Here is a 20,532-nt window from a genome sequence, read left to right as displayed (position 1 = left end):
ACTTATAGCTTAAAAGCTAACAGTGCTCAGCTCCGGGGTCACGACACGCCTGTGTGCTGCTGTCATTTCTGAGGCGTGACAGATAATTTATCATAATGTAATGAGACATGGCTGTTCCAGCGGCTTCTGTGTGAAAACTCCAACTGCTCTAATAGTTGGTGGAAAGCAAGCCCTTTCTTCCATTTTCCAGAAGGCTTGCAGGGCGAGCCTTCCCTGCCCCGTGAGGCCCTCCCAGGTTCTTCTGAAAGAAGGGACCAGAGCAGGGCTGTCCTGGAACAGGGAGTAGAGGACGACAGACTGTGGGGGGGCCAGGCCGTGCATGAAGGGGTTTGACTGCCCCTCAAACATCAGATTTTCTGGATCTGAGGAGGTCTGTACCTGAGAGAGGCTATGGGAGACAGGGAAGCAATCTAGAAGAAACAAAACTTATTCCAGGAGGAAAAAACTTAACAATGACTAGAAGTAGAGATTAGACACCTGTCACCCTGAAAATAAGAATAGGATGCTAGAGAAAGGGAGTAATTGAGAACAAGAAAGAGCTCTTGGGAATTAAAAATAAGAAAGCAAAATGACAGACTCAGAAGGAGGTTTTGAAGAGCACGTGGAATCTTCCATAAAGCCATGTGAAAAGGCAAAATGCTGGAAGAGAGAAAAGAGGGCGAGAGGTCCACTCTCGAGGAACCACCACTCGTGCACCTGGAGTTCCAGGGAGACCCAGAGGGGAGGGAGGAAAGCAGGCCAGGGAAGTAAGGAAGGACGCCCCAGAACGGAAGGCTGGGAACGTCCAGGTCCTGCCGAGGCCAAGCACAGTGCACGGAAACGGCCCACTGTGTTGTNCCCACCGTGTTGCCTGCAGGCACTGGTCAGGATGGCGTTTCAGTAAACCAGGTGCAAAAAGAGGATCCTACAAGCTTCCAGAGAGAAAAACACAACCAAACAGAACAAACAAAATCAGTTCCGTACACAGGGTCAGGACTCGGCCTGCTTTGCCTCTAGCAGCGACATGAGGCAAGAAGCCATCGAAGTGTAGCCACCACCACTGGAAAGGAGGGCAACTTCCCACTGCAGCTCTGGTCCTGTACAGTGGATCAAGCAAGAGCAGGAACACAATGGAGACGCTTCCAGAATCTAAAGCCTCAAAAGTTACCTCCCACATTACTCTTTCATAGGAAGCTGCTCATAGCTGTACCTCTGAAAAGGGAGACTAAACAAGGAAGAGGAAGACGAGGAATTCTGGAACCAAGAGACCCAAGCCCGGGGGGGAAAGAAGCTGGGAAGCATACCCAGGGAAATGCCCGTCTGGACGACTGGAGAAAGGCCCGGAGTTGAATTACTGATGAGATCACAGCCCCCAGGCAACTCAAAAATCAGGACCACTGTTAATTGGCAGCAAGAATAAGAATGTGTGCTGGGAAAAGAAAACATAATCAGTTCACCAGAAGGCTCAGCTGGGCATCAAATTCACGCCATCAGAGCAAACCACGGTCCTTGTCTCACCTGAAGCCTATTGTTCGGAAAGCCAGGGGATATGGGAAAGGCGTGTGTGCACGTGGGAGACCCAGCTCCTAGCCCCACACGGTGGAGAGCCAGCAGTCCAGAACCGGGCAGCCAGGAAGGGTCACCACGTGTGCTACTGGGGACACAGACAAACAGTGGCGATGGGCTAACAGCAGGGGGCGGCCTCCTCGGGTGTGTGGGTGGGGGGTTCATGGCTGCTTTTGCAAAGCACACCCTGTCACCCTACTGGGCTCGCAAAGTCCGTCATGCATGTGTCAGTGAAGAAAATGAAAATGTTAAAGGAGAAACAGGTGATAGCTCCTACATGCCCAAGTTTGGGGAATCATCACTGAAGCTTGCGCATGATTTAGTGAAGACGTACAGTGTCCCCGAAATCACATCCCTGGGATCTGATAGGCTTTCCCCGTGGGAGGCAAAGGCGTGCAGTCCCTCTCAAGGGTGCAGGGAATCGTGAGGCCCACACAGGGCCTCCCTTCTCCGGTGCCCGTGTGGACCATGGGGGGCGCTGGCATCACTATCCCCCGTCTTGTCTTTGCAGACCCAGGTCTGCCGCCTTGCAGCCACAACCAACGGAGGAATGTCCCTCTTCCGTGTCCCTAAGTGTGTAGGTAGAACAGTGGTGATGGTACTAGCACAGAGATGAGTGGGCGTGTCCCCCGCGAGACCACTGGCCCAGAGAGGATCCCCTGTCCTGCCAGCACACATCCGAGTCCTTGGTAGTTCTAAATTTCCAGCCCTGCACAGCAGTTTCAGGTGGGACTGTCACTAGCTGTAATTCCCTGACCTGAACTCCAAATCAAACGAAGTCCATCGCCTCCACAGCCCCTGCTCTGCGGCTGCGTCCCTGAGGCAGAGCCCGGGGAGCAAGAGGGGCACGGTGACACAGGCCTCCGCTCCCAGGCTGGGACACCCCTGAGTGCACAGCAGGGGCATCCAGTAGAGCACAGAGCAGGAGCTCAGCCGGGAGGGGGGAGCAGAGGGTGTGATGACAGCCCGCACGCATTCTCTCTGGTTACTGCCCTCACGTCCGGTTTGGCCAGTGAATGGCACAGGGAGGGGGTTACTGCAGAGGGAGCTCGGGGAGAGGCCGCCACTCCTTCCTCCAGACACACAACTGGCCCTAACTCTCCAAAAAAGCAGCAGCGTGCTGGCAAGATGAGTGGGTTGAATGAGAAAGGCCCTGGATGGCGTGGAGGGTTCTGGTGCATCTATCTGTAGGCACATGGCGTGTGCCTGGGCTGCAGAGGCCAAGACCAGGCTCCCTCCTGTGGGCATGTCCCAGAGGACCCAAGAGGAACAGCACAGCAGGCGGACCCTGAGGCGGGACGTGGGACCGCTGCCCCGGCTTGGCAAAGATGACGTTGGGTAAGGAAGGTACAATATTTTACCACATCAATAAACTTTAATTATTACGTGTCTTGTCTCTCAAGAATATTCAATAAGGATTGAGATCCTTATAAATGTCAGTAAGCTGACCTGACTTTCTGTTCTAAGGGCACATGGAAAGAGTCCGTCTCAGGCGGGCCAAGAGTCACCCCCCCACCCCGAGTCCTTCCTGCCATGGGGCCCCAACCTGTGGTGCACCCAGGACTGGGCCCTGCTGATTGGATGGTCCCTGGGGACATACGTGCCCTCCTCCCTTTCTGAGAAAGCTTTCCTAGAGCAGAACTCTGAAATCAAGAAGGTCCTCAAGATAAACAAACACACCCATATGGAACCAGAGGGACTGGCAAGAAGGCCTGGGATGATGCCAGAGACGCCGGGCCTTCTGAGAAGGCGCCTAGCGTGTTCCCAACTCAGCCACTGACAGCACACCCCAGAAAGACCCCCACCACCTCCCACCTTAAAGGGACCACCAGACCTCCCCCTCAGGGGAGTGAGAGCAAAGACCACAGGTGGGTGACCGAGACCCTCCTGACACCCACCGCACACCGGGACCCTGGTGAGCTGTCCCACCAGCTGATTTCTGAACAAGAAAAACTCTCTCACAGAGCCCTGCTTGGGGCTCACCCTTTAGTCCTGGAAATCTCAGGTGCCCCCTCAAGGATACACAAGAGCCGGGTCACAGCAGAGGACAATCCATTTTTCCCGTCTACCTCTGTGGTGCTCGGCTTCCTACCGCACGCAGGTATCGGTGAAAACGGGACAGGTGATGACACTGTACTTACATGGCACTAGCCCCCAGGCTGCAGCCGGGGCGGGCGGGGCCCTGTGGTCACAGGGCAAGGCTGTGGCTTCCACCCCCCACCCCCAGCTCGGCACCGCGTCAGTGTGCAGGCTGGCCACCGCACAAAACTCAGCCAAGCGGCATTACTGGTGGGTTATTATTACACCCCGGCGCGTCCAGGGCCTCTCTGAGCCCGGCCGGCTGGTTCCTCTGCTTTCCTGTCAGCTGCCCTTGGCCCTGGCAGCCGAGCAGGGTGGTTATCGATCAGGCCAGGCTCTCAGCAAGGTTCTCCTCTCCAAAGAGGTTTCAGCTTTTCGCCTGCAGCTATTTTTAGGGGCCTGGGCTCCACAGACAGGGCCTCTCTCAACTGGTCCCGCGTGGCCAGCCGAGGTGGAGCCTACAGAGGGGCCAGCCTGCTCGCCGGCCCCACGGAGCCCCTGCAAGGGCCCGCTGGGGGGCAGGTGTCGGAGGCGGGCACACCTCGCATCACTTGCCATGCCCACTCAGGCTGGCCGCTCTGCCTGTTTTGTGGCAAGGGATACATTCTGGGGCTGGGTACCTGAAATGCTGCCAGGTGCACAGACCCCCGAGTGCAGACTTGCCCCCTTTCCTTTCCTTTTTTTTTTTTTTTAAAGATTTTATTTATTTATTTGACAGAGAGAGAGACAGCCAGTGAGAGAGGGAACACAGGCAGGGGGAGTGGGAGAGGAAGAAGCAGGCTCCCAGCGAAGGAGCCCGATGTGGGGCTCGATCCCAGGACTTNGACAGAGAGACAGCCAGTGAGAGAGGGAACACAGGCAGGGGGAGTGGGAGAGGAAGAAGCAGGCTCCCAGCGAAGGAGCCCGATGTGGGGCTCGATCCCAGGACTTAGGGATCACGCCCTGAGCCGAAGGCAGATGCTTAACGACTGAGCCACCCAGGCGCCCCAGCCTTGCCCCCTTTCCACATTGGGTTCCTATGGCCTCAGTGTGCCTTAGCAGCGACCCTGGCTTGGAGGGGCTGGAATGAAGAAGAGGCTGAGTGAGAAGAGGGTGGCCGGACGGCCACATCACATTTCCCTAACTTCGCGGTTAGGCCCAGGGCCAGCCGAGCACAGTCTACTCCTGCTCTGGAGGACACACTGGACCACTGACACCCAGAATCATGTCTGGGGCTCTGGAAGGCCCGAGAGAGGCGTCACGGCAGGGATATCCCCCCTGCCCGAGGGCTACAGGGGCAGGGGATGTGGGAGGGGTCAGCGGGGACCTACCTCAAAGCGGATGGCCCCGTTCCCATCAGCGTCGAAGGCGTTGAAGAGGAAGTGTGCATAAGTGGTGGCATCTGGGGAGAGCAAGGGTGAGCGCTGGGGTGTGCTGGGGCTCCCACCCCAGGCAGCCCCACTGCGGGTTCCAGCTGCACCCAGAGCGGGAGTTCTCCGCCCTTCCAACAGGACAGAGGCAACACCGGGCCTCTGGCAGGCAAAGGGTGGAAGCAAGGATCCCCTCCCCATCAAAGTGACACCCACTGTTTGTAGAGCTGCCATGGGGGAACTGGGGACTTGGGGAAGAGCCAGGGGGCCTGGCCTCAGACTCACCTCCCTGAGGGAAGAACTGGGAGTAAATGAGTTTGAAGGTGTCTTCATCCACCAGGCCTGTGGGACACTCCTGCAGCAGGAAGTCACCTTTCAGTGAGCTCAGCCATCCCCAGCCCCATCCCCAAACTCCACAGGGCCTGGCCTCTCTCCAACCTCTGGGGACTGCTGTATGAGATACTGCTGGGCTCTACTGAGTTCCAGAGCTGGGGAAAGCCTGGTGGTGGGGCAGGGTGACGTAGGAGGGTAAGTGGGAGGATGGTGGCTGGTCCCTCCATACGCTCCTCCCCTGTGCCAGCATTGGGAACACACAGAAAGGAGGATGGTGCCTTCAGAATACCGATTCTGGGACCTGACCCACCCCCAGACAGCTCTCCCACAAAACTAAGACCCATAAAGGCCTCTAGGATATTTGCTGTGCCATGGAGAAGTTTCTAGAAGGTCTCTCTCTAGGCCAGGGCCTCTCCCGGAGGGATGGGTAGCACTCACGTTCTTGAAGCCCCTGTAGAGGGACTGTAGCTCCTTCTTGGTGAACTTGGTCTGTGCCTGCAGCTGGTCTAGTCCCTCCGGCTGGTGGCGCACTGTGGACAGCTCCAGCTCACTGTCGCTGCTATCTGAAAGGGGACACAGACCCGGGGAGGGTGGGACAAGTGCCCCTGCTCTTCCTCTTGCTCCAGTGTGGGAACCAGGCCATGGGCTAAAGTAGGGGTGGAGGGACTCTCCTTACACGACTACCATGGACGGCCCCACAGGCTGTGCACTGAGCAAATGGAGTGGCTACAGTGGAATGATACACACTCAGGAGTTGTGCCTCATGGTTGTTCTGCTGCCCTGCTCCTCACACAGGGTAGGCCCCTTCACTTGCCTCATCTAGAGTGTATCACCCTCTCAGCCACATGTGGGATGGAGGCTGGGAGTGGGTCTTATCCTAGAGAGGCACTGAACAAAGGGAGGTGGGACAGAAAAAGACAGCAAGACAAGCTCATGGGACCTCAGCCTTTGAAATCCAACTCCTGGACCACCTCCTCCACACTGACCTCCCTGATTTCCCCCAGGAATGGGGAGGTCACCGCTCTTGGCCCATCCAGCCTAACATGCTGCTGCTTGGCTGCATTTGGTGTGAGGGTGTCAGTCACATCTGGGTAGGAGGTCAGACCTCAAGGGCCCATAGGGCAGGGACCAGACCTTTCCTTTAATAATAACACATCTAAATGTTAATTAACCATGGTTATCTTTGTCCGGGGGAGGTCAATTTCAGGTGATCTTTACTTTTTTGTGATTTTTTTTAAAGATTTTATTTATTTATTTGACAGAGAAAGACAGCGAGAGAGGGAACACAAGCAAGGTGAGTGTGAGAGGGAGAAGCAGGCTTCCCACCAAGCAGGGAGCCTGATGCGGGGCTTGATCTCAGGACCCTGGGATCATGACCTGAGCGGAAGGCAGACGCTTAACGGCCGAGCCACCCAGGCACCCCATATTTGTGATTTTTTTAAATATTTAAAAAATTTCTTTTGGTATGGCCTGCATCACTTCTATAACACAAAGTCAAGCTATCAACAAAATGGTACTGAGCGCCTTACTGAACAGCAGGCTCACATAATTACAGACCTTCCCACTGAAATGGGGAACACGATCCCCACCACACTGTCACCACCCCTGGCCTCCCCCGTTGTCCCGCAAAACATTAAGTGCATGATTATCTCACAGCTGCTCGCTCGCTCCCACTGCAGGGTGAGTGCTGCAAGCCCCCCTGCACTGCCCGCCCTGTGCCCACAGAGGCGAGTGCAGTGCCAGACGTGCAGTGCCAGACGTCCAGTGCTGCTAACCGGAGCACACTGAGCTCTGTGTTGGGCTGCCCCTCACCCGGGCCTCTCCCACAAGTCCTGCTGCCACTCACTAAAGGCCACTGTGCCCTCGGAAGTGCCCAGCAATCGGGCTTTGTTGACTTGGTCCATGCATGCTCCCGATCTCCAAGACAGCTTTTTCATACCTTCCTTCTCTTTAATTTCCCACTGCCTCCTCCCCCATCCTTTGTCAGATTGCGGCCTACATCACTGAGAAAACAGAAGCCACAGAAGAAAATTTCTCCAAGCTCCCACCCCACATCTACCTGTATTGGCCCAAACATCTGCTTTCTCTCCTTCTCTGGGAACGAACTGTCCCGGTTCCTGGCCAAGGCAAACCCCTCCACCTGCACAGTGGGTCCCAGCTCCACTGTCTCAAGCATGGGACTGCAGCAAGCCTCCCCACACTTTCTTCATCATTGTTTTGCTCTCCCTTCTGGATCATTCCCGTCACCATGTGGACATACTGTTAAAGCTGGTAATCCTTAGTCAAATTAAGTATAGGCAAATCTTGCAAGCCAGCCTTCCTACCCTGGGTAAACATCCCAAATAGAATCTTAGCCAGCTAAGGGGACTGTACAAGGAGGTTCATGGCAATAGTATTTTTGATGGGGGGGTTGGAGGCATCCCAGGGGTGCATCGCAGGTAGGATGGGCGGGCACAACATGGGGGGTGCACATCAGGGAGAACTGTGCGCTGGATTAAAGAGACACACAGTGGCATAAATGAGCGTTAAAAATTGGTTGCTTACTTCAACCAAGAGGCAGACATTTCAGAGTGGGTGAAAAGGCAAGACCCAACTATATGCTACTTACAAAAAGGATACCCTTAAATCACAGCAACAGATGTAAATTAAAAGAGTGGAATGGATAAGAAACCTGGTGTGGCTGTATTAATAGCAGAAAAAGTTGAACTCAAGACAAAGGGTATGACTAGAGACAAAGAGGAACATTTTATAATGATACAAGAGTTCATCAAGAAGACAGAGCAAAACAAAATATATACATATATCTAATAACAACTTTAAAATACCTGAAGCAAAAAAAATTCAAAACTAAAGGGAGAAACAGATAAACCACAGTTACAGTTGAAGATCTTAACATGCTTTTCCAGTAAATGATACAAAGATACAAAAGATTTGAAAAACACTATCAACCAATTTGATCAAATTAATATTTATAGACCCTGAGGTCAAACAACTATAGAATACACATTCTTTTCAGGAGCACATCCTGTGGTTCCCAACATAAACCAGATCCTGGAATATAAAGCAAAACTCTGACTGCAATGGTATTAAATCAAAATCCAAAAAAAAAGATAGGTAAAAAATCCCAAATGCTTGGAAATTAAACAACACACTACTAATATACCCATAAGTCAGAGAAGGAAAATCACAACGAGAGTCTTGAAATATTTTGCATTGAATGATAATAAAAATACAGCATACCAGAATTGTCTGGATGCAGGTAAAGCTGCATTTAGAGGGAAATTTATAGCTTTAAGTTACTTTATAAGAAAGGAAGAGAGGTATAAAGTCAATGATACACACTTCTAGATCTAAGCTTTTCAGAACCCAGAAAAAGAGCAAATTAAATTCAGTTATTCGAACAAAGAAGATAATAAAAATAAGACAGAAGATCAGTGAAAAAGAAAACAGACAAACATAGAGGAAAAACCAATAAAGTTATTAAGAAAGCCAATAAGCAAGCCATAGGTGAGGAACACATATGTGCGGTACATTTTTCCATGGTACATGAGCCTTACATCTTATACAAAGATTAACTCAAAATGGAGCATAGATTTATACATAAGACATAAAACTATAAAACTTCTAGGAAAAAAAAAACACAGGAGGAAATTTTTATGGCCTGCGTTTAAGCAAAGAGTTCTTAGCCACAACACCAATAGCATGATCCATAAAAGAAAAATTGATAAGTTGCACTTTTTTAAAATTTTATTTTTGGGTAAATTGTACTGTTTACTGACGATTAAAACTTTCACTCTGCAAGAGATAAAAGAGATAAAAAGATAAACTACAGACTGGAAGAAAATATTTGCAGATCACATACCCGACAAAGGATATCCAGATTATATGAAGGACTCTCAAAACTCAACAGTAAGAAAACAACTCAGATTAAGAACTGGGCAAAAACTTGGTCAGACACTTGACCTACAGGACATAGAGGTGGCAAATAAGCACCTAAAAAGGTGTTTAACACCACCTGCAATTGTGGAAACACAACCTAAAACCACAAGGAGACCCTACTACACACCCTTAGCATCACTTAACTAACAACTATTGACGATACCAAGGGCTGGCAAGGAAACGGAGTAACTGGAACCATGACACTTTGCTGGCGGGAATGAAAATGCTACTGGCCATCTGGAAGTCGGTTTGGCAGCTTCTTATAAACATGCACTTACCCTATGACCCAGAACTCCTACTCCTGGGTATTTACCCATATGAAACGAAACCTACTATAGTGACACAACAATGTTTATGCAAATGTTTAGAGCAATTTCATTTACCATCTCCCAAAGCTGGAAATAAACCGAACGTCCTTCAACCAGTGAACGGATAAACCGCGTGTGGCGCATTCACACGGTGGGATATGACTCAGCAATAAAAGTGACCGAACTATTTACTGATACACGTAGCAACGTGGATGGACCTCAAATGCACTGGCTGAGTGAACGAATCCAGACTATGCAATGTATGACTCCACTTAAATGACATTCTGGAAAGATAAAATTGTGGAAATCAGGGGGAAAGACAATCTATCAGTGGCTGCAAGGGGCTGTGGCACAAGCGATGTGTTGATGACAGAAAAGGCGGCAGGAGAGAATTTCTGTGATGGAATTGTTCTATACCTTGACTGTGGCAGGGCTTACATTACTATGCATTTGTCAAAATTCGTAGAACTGGATCCCAAAAAGGGGAACTGTACTGTATGTAGATTAGAAGCAAATGAAATAGAAACTAGAATAATTGCCTACAGGAGGAGAAGGAAATGGGGGGGGGGTAAAAGGGGAAAAAATTAACAAAATAAGAGAGGGGTTTTAAATGGGTCGGGACTAATAACGTCCCATGAACTAAAGAATGTGAATAACTTAATCCTCTGCCCTCAAGGGTCAAAAAATAAAACAAAAATCCCAAACCTGTTGCTGTTTCTTCCTTGGCCCTACTGTCCCCTGCAGCTATTTATTTCTTCTCTCCTTTAACTCACTGTCTTTACTTCCTCTCCTAGTCTCCCTTGAACTTCCTATGGGGCATTGACCCCACCAGTCCACACAAACCGCTTTTCCAAGAATCACCGGTGATCACCATATTGCTAGTCCAGTGATCAACAACGTAATCCTGACTTCTAAATCACAGAAGAACATACGAGAATGAAAATTACAGTGACGCCATGGATGGACCTTGAGAGCATCATGCAAAGTAAAATAAGTCAGGCATAGAACGACAAATACTGTATGATCTCACTTACATGTGGAATCTAAAAAAAGCCAAATTTACAGATACAGAGAGTAGATTGGTGGTTGCCGGGGCAGGGAGGTGGGGGAAATGAGGAGATGTTGGTCACAGGGTACAAACTTCCAGTTATAAAATGAGTAAGTTATGGGGGTCTATGTACAGCATGTTGACTACAGTTAACAATACTGTGTCGTATACATGAAAGTTGAGAAGATAATAGATCTTAAATGTTCTCACTCCCCCCCCGACACGAAAGGGTAATTATGTATGATGATGGATGCATTAATTAACCTTATTACAGTAATCATTTCATACATTTATATCAATTTTTTTTGGTTTTGGGTTTTTTTTAAGATTTTATTTATTTATTTATTTATTTATTTGAGAGAGAGAGAGCAAGCAAGCAGGGGGAAGAGGAGAGGCAGAGAATCCCAAGCAGATTGCACGATGAGTGCAGAGCCTGATGTGTGGTTTGATCCCACAACCCGAGATCACAACCTGAGCTGATATCAAGAGTGGGACACTTAACAAACTGAGCCACCCAGGCACCCCAATACAATGTTATATGTCAATTACATCTCAGTAGAGCTGGAAAAGCAAACAAAAAGAAAATTACATGCCCATTTCACTTTTGAATGTAGATATAACCTTAAACAAAATGTCAGCTAACTGAATCCAACGGTACTAAAAAAAAGTACACCATGATCCAGGTTTTATCTGTAATATGGAGGGAAAAATCGTATGAAAACCTTAATACAGAAAAGGCATTTGATAAGCACCCACATCTATTTATAAATAAACCAACAAAAACTTTAAGCAAACTAGGATTAAAGGGAACTTTCTTAACTTGATGTAGCTTATATTTGCAAATTACATTTTATTTATAGAAAATATTAGATTGAATGGCCAAGGCTCAGATACAATGCCTTTAAGATTTGGGACAAGTCAAGGTTGGCCACAGTCACCACTAACTGATACCCTGCCAATGCTCTCAGGAAATTTCAAGAAAGAAAGAAATAGTATAGGAATTGGGAACTAAAGGATAAAACTAACATTACTTGTAGATGTTTGGTCCCTACAGGGAACAAAAGAATCAATATACATGAGAGTTTAGTAAGGTTGCCAGGTATAAGATTAATTTACAAAAATCAATAGCAATTTTCTACACCAGTAATATCCACCTAGAAAATATAATTAAAAATATAACATTCATGATAACAATAAAAACTCAAAACTATTTAAGTATTAACCAAAACTCAAAGGACTTCTATATCAAAAGGTAATCTGAATAAACGAGACATTCCATCTTAGATAGGACCACATAATATAAAGATGTCATCTCTCCCTTAAGTAATCTGTAAATTCAACACAATCCCAATGAAAAATCCAGTTGGGCTTTTTGAGGACCTTGATAAAATCACTCTGAAATGCATATGAAGGAACAAAAGTCCATAAAAATCTAGAAAGGATGAGTATAGATGGATTGAAGTATAATGGATTTTTCCCATTAAATACTAATACATTTTCACAGTCACTGTAATAAAAGTTGTGTGGTTGGTACAAGAACAGACAAACACTGAAAACAGACCAGAGAGCTCAAAGAGAGACCGAGGTATAGCAGGAATGTCACAGATTTGTGGGAGGGTCAGATTGTTTAGTAGGTGGTTTTCGGAAAACTGGCTCAGCACAGAAATCTGGATCCCTCTCTCACACCACATGAAAAAGCGGGCTCCAGATGAACTAAAGACCCAAATGTGAAAAGTAAGCGATAGAGTTAAAATATAAAAGAATCTCTTGCTAACACTTCAAAATTTCAAACCATAAAGGAAAAAAACTGATGAATTCGATTACATTACAATTAAAGAATTCTGTTCAAAAAAAGGGCACCGTGGCCAGTTCGAGACACTCCAACAGAATGGGAGAAGACAGGGTTTATTTTTTTTTTTTTAAAGATTTTATTCATTTATTCGACAGAGACAGAGACAGTCAGCGAGAAAGGGAACACAAGCAGGGGGAGTGGGAGAGGAAGAAGCAGGCTCACAGCAGAAGAGCCTGATGTGGGGCTCGATCCCACAACGTCGGGATCACGCCCTGAGCCGAAGGCAGATGCTTAACCACTGTGCCACCCAGTCGCCCCCGGAAAAGACAGGGTTTAAAACAGTCAAAAGAAGACTATCTAGGATAATCATCAAAAAAAGGAAACTGGAAAGAGNCGAGGTATAGCAGGAATGTCACAGATTTGTGGGAGGGTCAGATTGTTTAGTAGGTGGTTTTCGGAAAACTGGCTCAGCACAGAAATCTGGATCCCTTTCTCACACCACATGAAAAAGTGGGCTCCAGATGAACTAAAGACCCAAATGTGAAAAGTAAGCGATAGAGTTAAAATATAAAAGAATCTCTTGCTAACACTTCAAAATTTCAAACCATAAAGGAAAAAAACTGATGAATTCGATTACATTACAATTAAAGAATTCTGTTCAAAAAAAGGGCACCGTGGCCAGTTCGAGACACTTCAACAGAATGGAAGAAGACAGGGTTTATTTTTTTTTTAAAGATTTTATTCATTTATTCGACAGAGACAGAGACAGCCAGCGAGAAAGGGAACACAAGCAGGGGGAGTGGGAGAGGAAGAAGCAGGCTCACAGCAGAAGAGCCTGATGTGGGTCTCGATCCCACAACGTCAGGATAACACCCTGAGCCGAAGGCAGATGCTTAACCGCTGTGCCACCCAGGTGCCCCGGGAGAAGACAGGGTTTAAAACAGTCAAAAGAAGACTATCTAGGATAATCATCAAAAAAAGGAAACTGGAAAGAGGAATACATATGGGAAAGATGGCTCAACCTCATTAACAAAAAGGAAAATGCAAATTACAATGAGAACACAACAGCTAGATTGGCAGGAAATAATAAAATGAAATAAGGTTGGGGCGCCTGGGTGGCTCAGTCAGTGAAGCGTCTGCCTTCGGCTCAGGTCATGATGCCAGGGTCCTGGGATCGAGTCCCACACTGGGGTCCCTGTTCAGCGAGGAGCCTGCTTCTCCCTCTGCCTGACGCTCCACAGCCTTTCCCAGCTCAGGGGGTGGTGACTTAGGCCAAAACTCTGGGCGGAGACCTTCCTCCCAGCGCTCAATCCACACGCATGGCCAGCCACCTCTAACTCTCAACATGCATCTCGCCTCCAACCCCTTCTCCCACTTTCCGTCCCCACCCTGGTCCAAGGCTCCAGCGTCTCTCTTGGCATATTGCCCTGCTTCTGCCCGGGGTCCTGTAGGTCTAGCTTTCTAACAGTACTGGAGGAAGCTGCTGAAAACATATCCTGTGTATTCCTCTGTTCAACAACCTCCCCCAAGCTCTGAATATAAAAATAACCAATAAATAACCAATAGACGCATGCCACCTCCACCCCCACCCCTCCCCGGCCAGCTCTGACCTCATCACCCTCGTCTCTCCCTTTGCTCCTTCTGCTTCAGCCATTCTGGCCCCCCTGGGCCCCGCAAGCCCACCAGGCACACCCCCTCTGCAGGAACCCCACTTGGTATTCTTTCTCCCTCAACTGCTTTTCTCTCAGAACCCACACCTCCTTCGTCTGCTCAAATGTTACCTCCTCAGAGGTGCCCCCCCCATTCCTATCTCTCCCTCATCTCTGTTCTACTTTCTCTGTTTACTGGTGCTATGGACTGAGCTGGGTCTCCCCAAAATTCGTATGTTGAAGCCCTTAAGCCAATGTGACTATATTTGGAGATCTGGCTTTTAGGAGGTAATTAAGGTAAGACGAGGTCCTAGGGGTGGGGCACTAATCCAGTAGGGTGGATGGCCTTGTAAGAAGAGGAAGAGAGATCTCACCCCCTCCCCTCCACCCCCACACCCACCTTCACCCCCTCTACACATATATGTACCAAGAAAAGGTCATGGAACTGTCTGGAACTGTCTCAGGAGCAGAGGACCTGGCTTTGCCTTGACTCCCACAGCATCCAGCCCAAACCCGGGCAGCCCACGTGCTCGCAGGGGACACTGGAGACCTCTCCTGGCTCATCCACGAGAGAAATCCAGGGACTCATCCCTCTGGTTTGTTTCCTCAGGGATGCAGCCAGATCTGTGAGGAGCCGCCAGAGGCGTCACACCCACCTCTGCAATTACTGGGAGGACTGGCAATTAATGGATCTAAATGGCCACTTGCTACAGCTTTCCTCAAAACACTGAGGAGCCACGCTCCGCCAGACTGTGAGGTCAACCTGCTTCTGCGGTCTCCCTTCAACCTCACCCTGGGCTCAGCCCTTCTCTTGGCCCTCTGGAGGCTTGTCCCGGACACGACTCACCCCCCCCAACCCGCCCACTGATAACCAGGAGGTCAGCAACAAAGATTTAACCTCTCCATCAAACAAATATTTTGTTAGAGGACAGAAAGCATGAGGCTTTTAAAAATTTGTTCTTAAAAAAATAATGTTGTTGTTGTGGTTCTAAAGCAGAATGTCCCCGCATTATACAGCAACCTGACAAATCACCAACTGGGCTCTCCTCCCAGGGAGCAGAAGGTCCAGCCCAGGATCCCGACCCTGTGCCACACAGCCCCTCTGTGCAGGACCCACCTGCAGGGGCTCAGAAAAGGTGTCTCCAAATCTTTAACTCACTGAGCAAAGACGCACCAGGTCCTAGGTGAGGGGCATGGTTGGCCTACGTATACCTGAGCCCGGGGAAGCCCCCTGGGCTGCCTCCACCTTTGTGAGGCTCCCCTGGAGGCGGCTGCAAAAGCTTCTCTTGTGCCCACTTGGCTTGCCAGCCAGCACCCATCCTGGCTCCCCTTGCAGCAAAACTCTTTCACAGTGATGTCCACACCGGCTGGCTCCAATTCCTCTTACCTGGCCGGCAGACCTTAGCCCTGACAGCCCCTGCGGGTCAGATGACTCCTAGACCTAGGGGTCCCTCCGAGGAGCCCCAGGGACCACTGGGGGGCAAGAGTCCCCTTCGAATTCCAGCAATGCCTCTTCTGTCTGTCAGGGGCTTACTGGGCTTCTGAGTAAGACTCGGTTCCAGATTCCATGGCTAAGGCGCTTTGAAGCCACTAGATATTCAACAGCTGAGGCACTGACTTGGGGAGGGAGGGGGCTTTGCCCAAATCTCCCCTCGGACAACAGCATCAGGCCTCAGGCTCCAGGCCACCTCCTTGCCCCGCAGAAACCACCCACCCGGAGCCCGAGCCCACCTCTTTCCCTTTCCCAGAGCCCAGCCTAGAAGCCTCCGGCCAACCAGTCAGGAGGACCTTAGCGAGCACAGAAGGAAGGACGCCTGTCACAATGAAGGGCCTGTCAAGTGCATCCTCCGCCCCCACTAACTTCCAGGACATGGTTAGTGATGGATGACACTGGGGGGAATTGGGGCTAGGGCATTTTTTGGCAAGAAATAACAAGGAGTAGTACTTAGAAAGTGCTTCCTCTGCGCTGCGCACTGCTTTACGAGTTTGCACCCAGCCACACACTTAGTCTTCACAACGGCTCAACTAGGGAGACTTCGGATTTGGACACAGGTGGCCAGCTGCCTCCCCTCTGGGTGGCTGACACCCACGCTATAAGAGGCTGGCATGTGTCTGTGGCTCCTTGGCCCTGCGGGGTTAGAGACACATCCAGGACGGTGTGCCAGACTTTGTACAAGTCCTGGCTCTGCCACTCCCTGGCTGGGTCACCTCAGTTAGGTGACTTAGCCTCCCCAAGCCTCAGCTTCCTTATCTCCAGGATGGGCCTGCTGTTGAGGACAAAATTACGATATGTACCAAGAGAGCACTAGATGTGGACTGCTGTCACTGTCACCAGCACGACATCTGGAGACTGCCAAGGGGCTACAGGAGTCCTGGGGGACCTGCAGGTCACAGCGGCAGACCCTGCCAATGGAAAGGGCAGCCAGGATATGCAGCGTATCAGCAGGCCCCCAGCAAAGGCAGAAGAGGGTGCTGGCTGGAGAAGAGCAAGGGAAAGAGCAGGAGTGACAGCCACCCTTGGGCCTGCTCCGGGCCAAGAGTCAGCTGCAGACCCTGCAGGTTCCCAGGCCACCTCTGTCAGCCAGGGCTCTGAGGGCAGCTGTGCACAGAGGGCGGCTGCAGAGGGGTGGGGCCACCTCAAAGAGGGAAGAGCAGGGGCGGTGGGTCAGGCCGGCTGGGCACACCCCATTCTCCCCTTCACGCCTGTCTCTTCACCCACCTATACCCCCCCATCATAATTCCCTGTCCCCACCCCAGCCAGAGGGGTCCTCTTCTCACAGGGCATCTGCCCAGGGGTGTCCTCAAGGGAGGGCCAAGACCCTGCATTAGTTGTGCTCCTGGGGGCGTCACACTTCCCGGCATACAAAGGGTGCCCAATAAATGTGTGCCAGTGATGGCTCATAATTTACACTTACTCAACACCTGCTGTTTGCCACACAGTGCTGAGCACACTCTAGGGCCTTAAGTATAGAGACACAAGTCCCTGACCCCCTCGGAAAGCCCATCTGTGGTGGGGATGGGGGCACAGAAAATTTCAGAACAGCATCATCTAACACAACCCAAAGGGGCGGGGGGAGCCAGAGGGGTCAGGGAAAGTTCTTGGGGGAGATGGTGCCTCCGATACCCCACTACAGATGAGGAAACAGCTCAGGTTAGAGAAGTGACTCGGCCAAGATAATGACAGCGTGTCAGTGACTAAGTCAGGCCTGAAAAGCAGCTGTCCTAGCCCCTGGCCACCTAGCCCCTAGTGCTCCTTCCAGAACAAGGTTTCTCAACCTATTTGGGCCTGATCAGTCTTTCTTGTGGGGGCTGTCCCATTCATTGCTGGAACATTTGGCCTCTACCTGCGAGATGCCATAACCGACCTGAAATAAGAGGCAGTGACCAAAGTCAAGCCTTGGGCCCAGATGTGGACAAAAAGGTGTGGTGTCAGAGCTTGCAAACAAGCACCAAGAACTACCAGCCCAGGGTCACTTTTCACCGCTGCGCGCCACCCTGTAAGTCCCTCAGACTTGAGTTCTGCTTTTCACTTTTCACTTTTCCAAAGTGCTTTCGTTCACGACACCCCTGAAATGCATAGGGGAAGATATGCTTTATCCTCATTCTACAGAGAAGGAAATTAAGGCTCAAGAATGTTAAATGCACCAAAGTCACCTCGGAAGCTAGTGGCCAAACCCGGCAGGAATGTTCCCACAGAGTCACCCAGAGGCAGAGACCGACAGGAGACCCAGGGCAGACAGAGGGCTTTTTATCATCTGCGTCTACTTCTAGAAGGCTGCATCCCTAGAACCCAGATCCATTAGTTCCTGACAATCCCAGGGGCATCATAACTCTGGCGGCTCACAGATGGGAACTACGGAGGCTCAGAGAAGACAAGAGACACACAACTGCATGCACACGCGCTTGAGGGGGCCCGGGCACCAGCCCTCTTCCCTCAGTGCCTGCTCCCATCCAGGCCACAGCCACAAGGCCTGGGCTCCTCACAGCTCATCTGACAGTCCCTTAGACACTACCTGGCCAGTGGACCTTCCAGACACTTAAAGGACACCAGTCCCCAACAACATGGAACATCTGGAACTTGTAAGTCCCTCCCTCTGATGCAGGAGGGGAGGCCTGTTTGAGTGAGAGAATGTTTTCAACCACGAATCAGTCCTGTTACTATGAGTAATTATTGGTGGCTAATTATTGGTGATGCCAGTGGTTCACAAAATGTGTGCATTTATTATATGCCAAGAATGGCGCTGGAGGCTTAAAGCCCCGGTGACTAGTTACACGTCTGCCACAGCCCACTTTTCAGGTCATGGAACGGAGGCTGAGAAAGGTTAAGGGAGCTTCACAGCAGCATGGGTGGGTGACAGGACCCTCCGCTAAGACCTGGCCGGCACTAAGGCTCAACACGTCCCACTGCATCAACACATCAGAACTCCAAGGGGCGCAAGCGGGCAACGCCACCCAAAAAAAGAAATTCATTAGAGCCTGCAGGGAGTTCTTCAGCAGGCTGAAGAGAGCATCTGTAGTCTTGTGCATACGAGCCAGCTTGTAAAGAAATCCCTATTCCTTAGACATCACAAAGACAAATTTCACAGGCCCGGACCTGTGAGGGGGTTGGACTCAGTTCGGACGGTTTTGCAGCACCAGGTAGAATGAGACCACTGGTGCTCCTGGCCTCTTGGCGGCCCTGGAGGGTCCAGGAAACAGGGAAGATCAATGTAGCGGCCATGGCTTCCCTGAGCACCAACCACCCCCCACACCCTCCACGGACGCCAGGTGGCCAAAGGACAGGGGATGTGGGACAGACTAGTGCCCTGCAGGAGGCACAGGTCCTCAGGGGCACAGCCGGGCAGGGTGCTTATCCTCCTACCTCATCTCACGCAGATGCATTTCCCACTAAATCCCCTGTCAGACAGTCCCCAGCCGGGGTCAGCATCCAGAGGAGTGCAGGGCCAGCTTGGGCAATTTTCCTCTCCAAGTAAAATTTAAAGCTTAAGGTGGCACCTCTCGGAACCACCTTGATCACGTGTCTTCTCTCTGTGCCCCATGAACTCACCTAGAAAAGGTGTGATGGAACCTGATGGCTTCTTAGGGGCACATAGCCCCTGACTTCAGGTAAAGAGTCAGCTCTAGGTTCTGAAGGCAAAACGGAGGAAGGGCCTTGTTTCTAGGCCCTGTGTCCCTTCCTGTCCTCAGCAGCCCTTGGCAGGGGACTGGGGACACATCCTCAGGCTGAAGGGGCTGCCAGGCAGTTCAGAGGCAAGGACAAGTTCTTCCCTCCTCCCCTGCCTGGACCTCTGGGTTTCAGTCCCAGGAGCTGGAGCCTGGCAAGGTCAGCCGAGTGCTGAGGTAGGCAGGATGCCCATCCTCCCCTGAGAGGACAGCAAGGGAGCACAGGTAACAGGAACAGGACAGGCTGGCCCCTTCCCCACAGTACAGAGGTGTGGGGATGCAAAGGCCTCTTTGAAACTGGGGGGAGGGGAAGTTACAGCCCCTGTAGGTCAAGGTCCCCTTCAGAATGGGTGTGCCCTAGAGGGGCTCCTCCTCCTAACCCGCCCACAAGTCTTAGGGACGTATAGAAGGTTGGCAAGCAGCTCCAAGGGCGCCTCTCAGGGGTCCCAGGGAGGCTGTCCACTGTCTGATTTAAGAGTAGGTCTGTCTCCTCAGTTAATATTTTATTGGGACACAAATGTGGCCCCTGAGGATTTGGTTACTTATCCCGTGGGCCCGAACCCTGCCTAGGGACGTGGGTCGAGGCGAAAGGGGCAGCCCCACGATGTGGCTGAGGTTTCACCACTTGCCACCATCAGGTACCCTAGGCTGAGGATCCTTCCAGTCATCTTCATCCTGAGCCACCTCCCGCCTACGGGAGGCCCGAGCCGGCTGTGCTCACCCGGGGCGGCTCGGACCGCAGGCCTAGGATGGCTCAGGAGTCACCAGGCTATTCGCTCACGCCCACCCCAAGCGCCGCAGCTCCATCCCCTCTGGGGCTCCCCGAGCCCCAGGCCTCTCCGTCCTCTTAGTCCTCTCAGTCCTCTTCGTCCCAGGCCAGCCCCCGGGAGTCCGGAGGGGGCGGCGGCTCAGGCGGCCGGTGCCGCTGAGCGCTGTGTGCCCGAGGGCCGCACTCGCCGGGCCCGCAGACCCGCTCCCCGGAGCGCGACTGCTGCTCCCTCCCCACAAGCTTCTGGTCCCGGCGGAGGGCCGTGCGTTACCTTCCATGGACATGGGCTCCAGGATGCCGAACTGCTTGAGGACGGCGATGAACAGCAGCACCACCACGGCCATGGCGCACAGCTCCATGCCCTGGATGCCCATGGCGACCCGAGCTGCCCGGGGCCGGGGCGTGCCCCTCGCCCGCGCGTGCCTCGGGAGGCGCCGGGGCCCGTGCAGCCCGCCCGGCCTCTTGCGGAGCCCGCGACTCACATCCCCCGGCAGGCGGGGCTGCGGGTGTCGAAGGGGCCCGGGCCCCGCGGAGGGCGGCGGCGGCGAACTGGGCAGG

The 20,532-nt window shown here is 51.4% G+C and overlaps 1 protein-coding gene across 1 annotated transcript in view; it reads right to left on the bottom strand.

The window, feature by feature from the left end:
* Positions 1–20,500, bottom strand: part of KCNIP3 (potassium voltage-gated channel interacting protein 3) — a 23,352-nt gene extending 2,852 nt beyond the window's left edge. Inside the window, exons 1-4 of the mRNA XM_034659581.1 lie at positions 20,246–20,500; positions 5,745–5,869; positions 5,259–5,328; positions 4,935–5,005 (exon numbers count right to left, since the gene is read on the bottom strand). Of these exons, the coding sequence (XP_034515472.1) occupies positions 4,935–5,005; positions 5,259–5,328; positions 5,745–5,869; positions 20,246–20,348 (369 nt within the window). The 5' untranslated portion in view covers positions 20,349–20,500. The remainder of the gene's footprint in view (positions 1–4,934; positions 5,006–5,258; positions 5,329–5,744; positions 5,870–20,245) is intronic.
* Positions 20,501–20,532: the final 32 nt, after the last annotated feature.

Source organism: Ailuropoda melanoleuca, chromosome 4 (genome assembly GCF_002007445.2).
Source record: "Ailuropoda melanoleuca isolate Jingjing chromosome 4, ASM200744v2, whole genome shotgun sequence".
NCBI classification, from domain to species: domain Eukaryota; kingdom Metazoa; phylum Chordata; class Mammalia; order Carnivora; family Ursidae; genus Ailuropoda; species Ailuropoda melanoleuca.
This window is presented reverse-complemented; position numbering and strand designations above follow the sequence as displayed.